The sequence below is a fragment of the Cydia splendana genome, chromosome 23, assembly GCF_910591565.1.
Source record: "Cydia splendana chromosome 23, ilCydSple1.2, whole genome shotgun sequence".
Lineage (NCBI taxonomy): Eukaryota > Metazoa > Arthropoda > Insecta > Lepidoptera > Tortricidae > Cydia > Cydia splendana.
Genome location: NC_085982.1, coordinates 1,089,168 through 1,101,215, shown reverse-complemented (window position 1 = coordinate 1,101,215; position 12,048 = coordinate 1,089,168). Strand labels below are relative to the sequence as shown.

Below are 12,048 nucleotides of genomic sequence, written 5' to 3'. Positions count from 1 at the left end.
CTTACCTTAACTTCCTGCTGCCTCGAATCGAGCAGGGTAGTTCCATTGTACCACTGAACGACGGCCGGTGGATTAGCCCCCTTGACCACGCAGGTCATGGTCAGGGTGGTGCCCTGGGTCACGTGGTCTCCGACGCCGAGGATCTCCACTTTCGATGGGGGGACTGAAAGGAAAATTGAGGGTTAGATGAGGAAAAATTTACTTTTGCTTAGTAGACCGATTGTGGGACCGGATTTTTGCCCGGGTATATAAAAATGAAATGCTGTTCGTTTGTCTCGATAACACTCGAAAACAGCTGGACCGATTTGGTTAATTTTAGTATTGAATTATTCGTAGAAGTCCAGGGAAGGTTTAAACGGTGAGAAAATATTGAGAAAGATAGTAAAAACAAACAATTTAGGTAGTAGCAAAGTCTGCGAAGCTAGCCTCGTAACGCCCGATGCGTATTACAATGTACTCTCCGTGTCAATCTATTTAGAACCTTACATTAAGCAAATAAAGTAGCATTTTTATTGTTTCAATACCTTCTCAAACTAACAAAATTCATCCTAGTTTACTATACAACAAGCTTCAAATTAAAAATAGGAAAGATTTGTATGGTGAGCCTTACAAAACTGGAGGTTCTGGGTGCGAATTGAGCAAGAATCACGAATATTTTCTTGTGATGTATGTATGACTGTATGTTTTCTAAGTATATATCTATGGAAGAATGTATTTATATACTTAAGGCGATATGATTCGACTCATAAACGAATCTGAGGGGGTGAGGTGCGCGGCAAACCGTGAAGCCCCGCCCGCGCGTCCCGCGACCCGCTCGCCGAGATCGTGAGCGCGCGTCGCGCACGGTAAACATAGCAGACGGGTCACAGTATAATGATCTTATGATGGCAGTATTTTAACTAGACCGGGAAATGGTCACGTTTTAGAGTTTTTATTGTATATGTATTTATGTATTTTTTGCATTACGTATTTCTGATCATTTCATGTAGAATTATTATTTTTATATAGACATGTGTACTTATTATTGATCAGTAAAGAACGTTTTAATTTCATGGCAGCGTGTTCGAGTTAAAGTACCTAAAGGAAAGTAACAATTTTAAAGGAGACGGTCAATTAAGGGTTCTATTTATAAAGGTTATTAACCTTAATCAATAATTTTACTTTACAGATTCCTTTATAACTCAATAACGCTGCCGTGAAATTAAAACGTTGTTACTGATCAGTAGTACTTATTTATAAGCTCTAAAAACAAAAAAAAACAGTTTCAAAGTAAATTTCTGATAACTTTTTGTCAGTGCAAGCCTTATGGTTTCTTCTTGGCAACATTTTACATGAAAATGTTTTTGGTGGGTCTCATTATCACAATTTCCAATACTTTTGTTGCCTAACTTAATAAATTATTGTTTACAATACCTATCGACTTTATACCTGTTTTAATGATCACACAATTTTAACGAAACAATGTTTTCAAGAAAATAATTCAATTAAGTGCGAGTCAAACTCGCGCACCGATGGTACCTACATTTTATTAAGTACTATATATATATATTTTTTTAATTAAGTTGTAACTGACTCATCATCATCATCTCAGCCATAAGACGTCCACTGCTGAACATAGGCCTTCCCCTTGGACCTCCATTCCGGTCGGAAGCGACCCGCATCCAGCGTCTTCCGACGGCCTTAACAAGGTCGTCTGTCCATCTTGTGGGTGGACGTCCTACGCTGCGCTTGCTAGTCGTGGTCTCCACTCGAGCACTTTTCGACACCATCGGCCATCTTCTCTGCGCGCAATGTGGCCTGCCCATATATATAACATTTTCAAGAAGTCTGGTCGCGTGTGGTGAAAAAAAAATGTATGGAGAACAGAGTGGCCAACTTTCTTAAAAATAGTTTATCTAATACTGATTCTAAAATGGTATCACACATGCTATTTACATTTCTACAAATAAAGATATGGCCTAGATGGTGTTTAAAGTGAAGTATGGTGCTAACTAGTAAAAAAGACAAAAGTGCGATTATCTCGAAAACCACGAAACTTTTACTAGACCTATAAGTGCATTTTCTGGACCAGCCTAAGCTGCCCTGTCGATGGTTAGAAGGTTGTCCATTAATTACTGGACATCTTGTATAGAGATGTAACTAACCCAAATCGATAGTCACAGCAAGCGATTACGATTGGATGGCACGTAGACTGAGGTATCGAATTGTGACGTATAATGAATTTTTATTTGCGATTTAAATAAAGCTAGAATTATATGGTTTTCGCGCAAGGCATTTAATACACCCACCGAGTAGGTCGCACCCATCGTCAAAATCTAAACTAACTGGGGATCTATTTTAAAGTTTATTTATGTTATTTCTGTGTCAAATTTGTTGTCTGTTAGGTGACGATAAATATATCCATATTTACAGTTGATTATCCACCTTTTCCTTATTTTTATTAAAAGAAAAATGAAAAATTCATATCGATTTACTTAGACGACTACCGATTCATAAAGGTGGTGTCCGGCTAGCCCTAAAATTAAAAAAAAGACGTAGAACGTAAACGTTCGTAGTGCAATTGTTTTCCTTTGTGATTTCGATGTGCGAGACATTTTACGTTGTATTGCTGTTGTGAGTGACAGATGTCAAATAACGCAAATAAATATGCACACAGTATATGTCGGTGACTTTAGTTCGTCTACGGATCTCCTCATTTCTGATTTGATCACTCAGAGAAACTCCGAGCATAGCCCTCTCCATAGCTCGTTGAGCGACTTTGAATTCTCAGATGAGGCCGATAGTGAAAGACCACGTAACTGACTGAATAACACAAAATATTTAAAAAAAATGTCTTATACCCGCCTTATTTTGAACTCCCTGTAATCACACCCCGTATTCCGCACCCTTCACAAATAATCTGATTAAGTAAAGTTTACTAAATGTTTTTTTTTTATATTTTTTTTATACACCTTTAAAATTATATTGAATGTTACGTAATCGCTTTTTCACGCCGAAAATGAGGCGTGGAGGACTGTGTTCAGCGTTGAATAAAAAGTATAAATAATAGAGATACAGTCCTGCAAGTATATAATGTTGTATTGGAAATATCCTCCTCTTTAATAATATTAACTAGATTTTGCCCTGTGCGCGGGGCCCGAGGGCCCCGCGGTACGCGTGTTGTTTGCTGTTGGTGCTGTTGTTGACGTGTTGTTGTTGCTGTTGTTTGTGCTGTTGTAACTATTAACCTAACCCACTTTTCTGGTAGCAGTCCGTTTCTGTCGGGTTCTCAGTTCTAACCTAACCTAACTCACTTTTCTGGTAGCAGTCCGTTCCTGTGAGGGTCGCAGTTCTAACCTAACCTAACCCACTTTTCTGGTAGCAGTCCGTTTCTGTGAGGGTCGCATTTCTAACCTAACCTAACCCACTTTTCTGGTAGCAGTCCGTTCCTGTGAGGGTCGCAGTTCTAACCTAACGTAACCCACTTTTCTGGTAGCAGTCCGTTTCTGTGAGGGTCGCATTTCTAACCTAACCTAACACACTTTTCTGGTAGCAGTCTGTTCCTGTGAGGGTCGCAGTTCTAACCTAACCTAACCCACATTGTTGGTAGCAGTCCATTCCTGCTGTTGTTATTGTTGTGTAGTAGTTTGTTTTCCAAAGGGAGAAATAAATAAAGTTGTACTTTTGATAGAAAGAAAAGATCCGCATGCGAGAACTTCATTCCCGCAGCTCGGCCTTCGGCCTCGCGTGCTTGGGAAATCGTAACTTTTCCTATTGGGTCGTGTTTCAGCTCCAACTTCCTCCTCACGTGTGACGCTTCGGGCCTTCGGCCCGCCGGCTCCGCTTATCAAGAAAGTTGACTTTGTAGGACGTTTGGAGGAACTGCATTCACGCAGCTCGGCTTCGGCCTCGCGTTTTGGGAGTCGGGGTGGAGGCTCCGGGCCTTCGGCCATCCACTGGGGTCGGCCTTTGGCCTCCCTGCCTGAAGCTCGCCCTTCGGGCTCGCTTAACACACTTTTTGTATAGGATTTTGCTTTGTTCGTCATTCCCGCAGCTCGGCCTTCGGCCTCGCCCAAAATTACTGGGGGGGGAGGATGCTTGGACATTCGAGATAAAGCTCCGGGCCTGACGGCCCTCCGCGGGGTCGGCCTTCGGCCTCCCAGCCTGAAGCTCGCCCTTCGGGCTCGCCTAACCTACTTAGAAATTTGAATTTAGCCCGTGTCCGCCGCCATTTTGGATTTTTCCAAAAAAATGTTTTCACATGGTAATTTTGGGCCCCCAAGCTCGCCGCATGTCAAATCTCAGCGCGCTCGGACCAACTTGAAAAAAATTAAAAAAAAAGTCGGCCTGTTTGAAATTTTTTAAATGCAGTTTGTTTTGTCTTGGGGCCCTCTATGACATTTGGTCGAGCACCCCCCACCCATCTCGCACCGTAATATGAATACTTTTTGAGATATTGGGGAAATTAAAGATCTCTACTTTTTCCCCCTTTTTTTGCTTATAACTTTTGAATATTTGTGTGTGCTACTACACGCTTCGAACGCATTTTTCTAGGCATTATGACGAATCTAATGAGGTATCACACGTATTTTTAGGAGTATTATCTCTATTTTTCACCGTGTTCAGTTTCTCGAACAAGACTAATACAACCAAGCGCAAGATGAACTGCCTGTAGGCACCTTGAACTCTCAATTATATTTAATTCATGTCGATCGAGGTCAAATATTAAAATTAGTGATATGTATTTAGTTCTTAAATAATTGTATTGCGATATGCCTATTAGGGTAATTTTTTAAATTACTTCAATTTGACATTTTATATTTATTTAAATTTATGATTATGATGATGAATTTGCACGCTTGACGGGCGTGGCGCATTGCATGCGATCCAAAGCCGGGCGCCTTCGGCACCCTCATACTAAAAGCGTAACACTATACATATATTGTAACATCCCCATACTGTATCAATCCAAATAAATAATTTCTGATTTTCAAAGGAGTCAAAGAGCACGAAGGAATGTAATCATTTTGCAGATCGGACGTAGGTATATCAGTAAAGGTGAAATACTGTAAATATATCATACTTACATACTCACAATTATATTATCTAGGAATATCGTCGTTGAGAATGCCAAATACGGTATGTGCGCGATTTTAATCAAATTAATTAATACCTTATGTATTTTGTTGCTAGGTAACTATTTGTCAATCAAAAATCGTGCACATAACGGATTTGGCATTCTCAACGACGATATAATATTATTTACCTACATTGAAATTGGTTGCTGACCTAGTGAAAATACTGAAATATTTTAACTGTTGATGTAGGAAAGCTAGGCGCTTTCAAGCACCTCGTAAAGTATTAGATGCTTCTGTTATCAGAAAGTGTGTTTTTATAGCACTTAGTGACTTTTTCTTACGTTTCATATGCTTTGTTTCCCATTGTTTGTAAATGGTAAAATCACGTGACCGCGCGGAACACACTGACGCAGGTCCGTCCTCTACAAGCGCTGCCGCGCGACTGAAGAGGGCGTAAGTGCGTTCGCGAGTGATGGCGGTTGCGGATTTAGTAGGTATTGAAACATAGAAATGATTTTAATGATGTTACCGAGACAAAGTGATCCAAATCATCTAGATTATCTTATTACCTATACATTTATGTAAAAAACAAGTCAAAAAAGTTTGTATTGTAGCTCTGAGATTGATTTATTGTTAAAAAAAGGCGTAACTTTGGATTTTTTTTCTATCGAGCAAAGTTTATCTAATCGCGTTTTTGAGATCCAAAACATATCTGCCAGATCCTTAAGTATAAGATATATTTTTTTCACAATTTTAAACATTGTTTCTTATATTTCCGATGGATTCAAAAAACTGGTTCGCTTAGCTCGTACGGGAAAAGCACGCCTTAAGTTTATTCAAATAAATGGAAATTAATGCAAAAGGCCAACAATAATGGGTACATTTTCTAACTTCGTAAAAGAAATGTAAGGCTGCAGCAGGTATACATTTTCAACTATATCGCCTACCTTTTGAATGCCCATTCACGCTTCAGATTTCAGATAGACCCAAGCTTTATTGGAAACGACTAGAAGTCTATAACAATAGCAAATCTGTCGACGGCCACTTCGTATCTAATACGAAATAAAAAGTTCACCTCGCTCTGGTGCGTTCCCCGAAGTACAATCCCATCCGAACTTACTCAGAGTTACAGAAGGGTCATAATGTATATAGCCTCGTTCAAACGGTTTAGTCGAGCAGTTGAATAGAACCGTTTAGTCAAGTAACTTGCTTGCTTTTTGGTTGGAGTTAAAAGCTGCGCTGGAGTTACAAAAGGGCCATTAAACCACCATGTCTCTAGTATCACTTCCCAAACAAAAAAAATATCATGAAAATAAATTCATGATTAGCGGAGTAATAGCATAAAAAACATACACAAAAAATCTGGCGAATCGATAACCTCCTCCTTGTTTTTTGAAACCGGTTGAAAATACACGTAAAATGAAACATCTACTAATCGATATTAAACTTTCGTGAGACATATTTTAAAATGTTTATACGACAACGGTTTCACTCACTTGAATTTTTAGTTGCTATTGGCGACATGTTTCGGGCCCGTCGGGGGTCCTTCCTCAGACGACCGACGGTCCGACGGTCCGACGTACCCGAAACATGTCGCCAATAGCGACTAAAAATTCAAGTGAGTGAAACCGTTGTCGTATAAACATTTTAAACATCTACTAGTTAAAATTCGGTAACACCAGGCAGTAAGTTATCGCTATAAATCTTTTCCAACCTTTGAGTCGCAGAAGTCTAGAATTTACAACATTGAGGTACAAAACTATATACAGCCGAGCAAGCGCTTGTTTTTTGACTGGAGTTTCTTAAAGGCGGATTTAGTTTTTAGAATTTCTTAAGTGGTGTTAATCTGGCGTCTAGCTTCTCAGACTTTTTAAGTGCGGCCTGTTTCTGAAAGTTTTTGTTTACCTTTAATTATGCAGTGATTGAGTTGAGAGTTTTATTTTTATAGACTTCAAAGTGTAAAACGGGGTGAAAAGACACGATTTTCAACTTCAAGGACGATTTTCGCCAATAATCCAAATGATAAAAGTAAAAAAATTGATATCATTTTTTGAGTCTTGGTTAGTTCTTCAATTATGCATTTGTGAAAAAAAAAATTACCGACCCAATTCAGAGAAAATCGAAGAAAACTACCTGTTTTCTCCATATCCTTAAAACGGGGTCGATAGACAAAAGAAAGGGGTGAATAGAAATATTAAGTTTTAGATGTCATAGGCATCGAATTTGGTCATTATTATGTTAATACTCTATTGGAAAATGGTATATATATGTGTTAAACAGCTATTTGACACAAAATTATTTTTTCGTGTCTTTTAACCCCCAAGGCGTATCTCTACACCCCTTTGTGGTATCTAATCACCCCCTATGGCGTAACTACTCACCCCATATGCGTGTCTACTGACCCCTTTATCACGTAAAATTGCTTGTTATTAGTTTTTTACAAAAAAACTGCCTCATTATAGAGAAAATTTGTGATATTATTTATTATTTAGGTACTACAGTACAGGTACTATATTAGGGTCAAACAGATCACTGTGTTATGTCTTTCCTGTAGACATACACGAGAGTTAAGGGCTATAAAGGTTAATTTTCTTATTTAACCCTTATCCACGTGAAAAGGTCCTCCTTTTATTTAGAGAACTATGATAAAATCATTGCTTACATGCCCACAAGCTGTTAACTATTGCCCACAGGAGAGAAAACTAGTGTGTTATCGCGAACAGCACATTTTTCTCTCCTGTGGGCAATAGTTAACAGCTTGTGGGCATGTAAGCAATGATTTTATCATAGTTCTCTAAATAAAAGGAGGACCTTTTCACGTGGATAAGGGTTAAATAAGAAAATTAACCTTTATAGCCCTTAACTCTCGTGTATGTCTACAGGAAAGACATAACACAGTGATCTGTTTGACCCATTACCAGGTTAGCTAACTTTTACTTAGTTAATGTCAAAATATTTACCGCTAGAACAAAGTTCAGACAGGCTTCATTTCATACCTCGGCGAGACCTTACTTTAGAGTAAAAAAAAATCTAACTTTTAGGCAGTTTGATTAAGTTCTTTTGGTATCAATGTAGAGAATAAATAGTCTACTATATACGCATTCCAACAAATCTAATTTTAGAGATGTACGTTTTTAAATATAACAACTTGAAAGAAAAAGTTCAAAATTTCTCTATTCACCCCGCGATTTCTGTTGACCCCGTTTTACGGTATATCAGAATAATCTAAGTACCTATTCCCTTTAGATGTAAGAAGGTTAAGCTGTGTGTCATGTTCCATGCCAAGACTTATAAATCAAGACAAGATTTTTAACGTAATACGTTCTATGTCGTTTTAACAAGAACTCATTTAAGGGCTGATTTAAATATTTTTAAGTTTGAGCTAGTCTCTTTTACACATTAAATTTATAACGCCAATTAAAAAAAAACTAAAAAGCTTTATCACTTCAATTTTGAAAAAAAAAAAAAAATTTGTTACACATTTTCCGTAAAAATAGAATATAGATTAAAATTGTCTGTACACATAGGAGCTAGCAAGCAACAGTCTACAATAACAAACTTGATCATAAGAAAGGAGCATATTTGTTTACTAGATACCTACTGGACAAAATGTAATCTTATGTTATTCATGACAAAGGCTCTGTATAATAGAAAGTTTAACCACTGTAAAACAGATTATACATAAATGTGTAATGTGTTTCAGACTGAATGCGGCTGCCACAACTCATCTGATGGGTTTCATGCCTGCACCACGCGTCACTGCTTCGTGCGAGTTCAGCTAGCTACATAGATTGAACACTCATATCAATGTGATTAAAGTGTCATTCTATAGAACTTGCTAACTATGTAAATAAACCGCCATATTGAAACTGTCACTGATTGATGATTTCAGTATGGCGGTTTGTTTACATAGTTAGCAATGACACTTTATATCCCACTACTGGAACACATCCAAACGCAGCACCACACATCTCGCAGCCCAAAGACATAAAATAGTTACTGATCTAGCATTTTTTTCCGTCCCCCGGGATCCCGGGCAATAGACGTGATATCCCGCCCGGGTATAGGACAATATACGTGATATCCCGCCCGGGTATAGGACAATAATCTAGCCGGGAAATACAATAAGTGCGTGTCGAAGTGTTTTCTAGTCAGCTTTTACTATAGGTTGGTTTATGACGCTAGTGGCCCAATTCAAGCAATGTTTATAAGATGTCACAGCGATACTGATTTGTCAGTGCTAAAAGTGACGTTTTTGGTTAAAAAATTATCGAATTATGCTGTAGGACACGTGTTGAGATTTAAACTAACAATTTAATTGTACATACTGCAAATTAGTTACTGAATTGACTGATAGATGTCGCTTTTTAAAATGGAAACTAGCTAATGAAGTGTTTCCTGAAACAAAATGGGGTCGAATCGTTTCCATGGTCAAGTAATCAACCAAATATAAAGTGAAAGTCATTCACCTTGTTTCATTGATTTGTACTTTGACCTTGGAAACTATTTGATTTGACTATTTTTTGACTATTTGAAAGTGAGTAGGTATACTCGTACTAGTGAAGATTATTGCCCGATTCGTACTTTAATATACGTCAATTAATAGATCTAGAAACGATATGGATTAGATGTGTCAGTGTCAAAAGTGACGTTTTTGTTTGAAGAAACGTCACATTTGACACTGAGTTAGCTAATCCATATCGTTTCTAGATCTATTAACTGACGTATCTTAAAGTTCGAATTGGGCCGTCCGTCCAGTATCTACAGATGTAGTGCATAATTGTTTTCCATCGTTTTTTCACGGAAACGCACGATCGTGTCTTGCTGTTTCAGTCAGTCTCGGTACAAAAAGTACTGGGGTTGACTGAAGTAGCATGACAAATACGAACGTTTCCGAGGAAATACGATGGATAAATTATGCACTACATCAGATCTGTAGTGACGTATCAGTCCTAATTGTCATAGTGCAAAAAAAAGTTGTGTGTAACCTAATATAAAATGGCCCGATTGTTAATAACATTTGCACATCGTTACAAAAATGTATCTACACATACTATTGAAACTTTATCGCGCTTTTTAATGTCACTATTTTAGAACATACAAGTATCTCTTAAAGAATACGATAAAAGAAAATTTAATTATTAAATTACATCAAAAACACGACAATATTCTTCATTCAAAAAAAAGATAAAAAGACCTGAAGATCAAAGAAACAAAATAAAAGACAATTTTATTTCTCTGAAGCAAGAAAAGAAATGTAACGCGTCATGATAAAATTTCTCAATTTTCTCACATTCATTATATAGAGTATGTTTAAGACAAAATAAAACTAAAGATAAATTATTATCTCAAATAGAAAGCGTCTGGCTTTCTATTTGAGATAATATCTTTAGTTTGTGTAGTTTTTCATAAAGTTCAACTCAATAGACTATTTTCGGAGAGTTCGCTCGTTTTTTCAATATGTGGGACCGATGGCCACTTAAAAAGGGTGTCTGCTGAATTTAAAAACGTAGTAACGTATTTTGATAAGGCCTGAAGGGCGAATATATTGTTTAAAGGTTGAATCGAATAAGATGTGTGAAATTCAAAATTTTGTGTACTTATTTTAAGAAATATTTCCAGTTTACGTTGGTTACTTAGTAATGTCGGTATAAGTACATGCCAATTTCGTCTAGGAACAGTATTTTTTTTTATTTATTCAAATACGATTAAGAATCATTTTTGAGAATTACAACACATTTTCACAGTAAAGTTCTTCTTTGTACATTAAGGTATGTATATTTTGTTTAATTGTAATTTAACCTGTCTTATGTACAATAAAGTGTTTACATACATACATACTTACTTTTTTAAGTTAAGCCATAGAATATCACGGAAACCGAGCTATTCCAAAAGTTCTTAATCCGTCAAACCGTCTTCGAGATGTTCACCAAGAATAGAATTGTATAAAATGCAAAAAAACTACCCCGATGAATTGAAAATCTCCTAGCTCTGAAATAGTTTCAAAAGAGTAGCTTTTATAAGTGACACTGGTGTAATGCCCTTTACAAGGTTTTGAAAAAAACCAATCACGTGGGCGTTGACAGCTCCAATAAATATGTATGGGCTCGAAATAGAAAGCCTTTTGCCGTCGCCAAATAAAAGACGTAAAGCATTGTCCTTTACTAGCTTTATGACGGTGACATTGGAAGTCAGAATACGTATACGCTGTTTTAACTTTGAAAGAAAATAGGTCTTTTAACCTTTGCGATAATTCTGTAGATGGTTTTTATGTGTGATTTTATTAGAAAACTATAACATTATATTTTAAAATTGCGAAAAAAAAACACAAAAATGTAAAAAGAACAGTTTATAAAAAGCAATGTATAGTCTGTCGATTTGTAGCAGGCCCCGACGGCTAATCCTTTGTCTATTGTTAAGTAAAACCGCACGTGCTACTTACCTGCAAAAAAGGGTCTTAATTATTCGAATTGGTACCTGAGCGCGGGCTAGTCCAACGCTCAAAAAACCAGTGTAGGTGCGCTCTCCGATAACGTGTCTATGTTACGCATCTCGATGACACATTTTAGACTGGTTCTGTAGCGTTCGACTCGCCGGCACTCAGTAACCGTAGTACTGAGTGCCGGCGAGTCGAAGGGACTACACACAGTCTAGAAAAATCTTTTTCACATTAGTGCATTTTGAATCTTATTGCAATATCCATAGGAAAGGTAATTAAATCATCGGTTAAAGTGACGAACGATTTTTATGCAGGTGGTAGCACGAGCGGGTTTACTTGATAATAGACGAAGGATTAGCCGTCGGGGCCTGCTACAAATCGACAGACTATACTATAAAGCGAGAACGACTTTGTGTGATTGCACCTTATCTGTATTAGATTCAACAGGATTTTCGGCCCAGAGCTCTTAGGAGTTAGATAAAAGTAATTTTATGACAGTAAGTATACATAGTTTCAGACTTACCTAATAGGTATACCTTAAAGCTTTAAGAC

The 12,048-nt window shown here is 37.4% G+C and overlaps 1 protein-coding gene across 9 annotated transcripts in view; it reads right to left on the bottom strand.

Annotated features, from left to right (window-relative positions):
* Nucleotides 1-12,048, bottom strand: part of LOC134801938 (hemicentin-1) — a 669,034-nt gene that overhangs the window by 68,792 nt on the left and 588,194 nt on the right. For all 9 annotated transcript variants that reach the window (XM_063774564.1, XM_063774565.1, XM_063774560.1 and 6 more), the window contains exon 7: nucleotides 6-163. In XM_063774564.1, coding sequence (XP_063630634.1) covers nucleotides 6-163 — 158 coding nt within the window. The remainder of the gene's footprint in view (nucleotides 1-5; nucleotides 164-12,048) is intronic.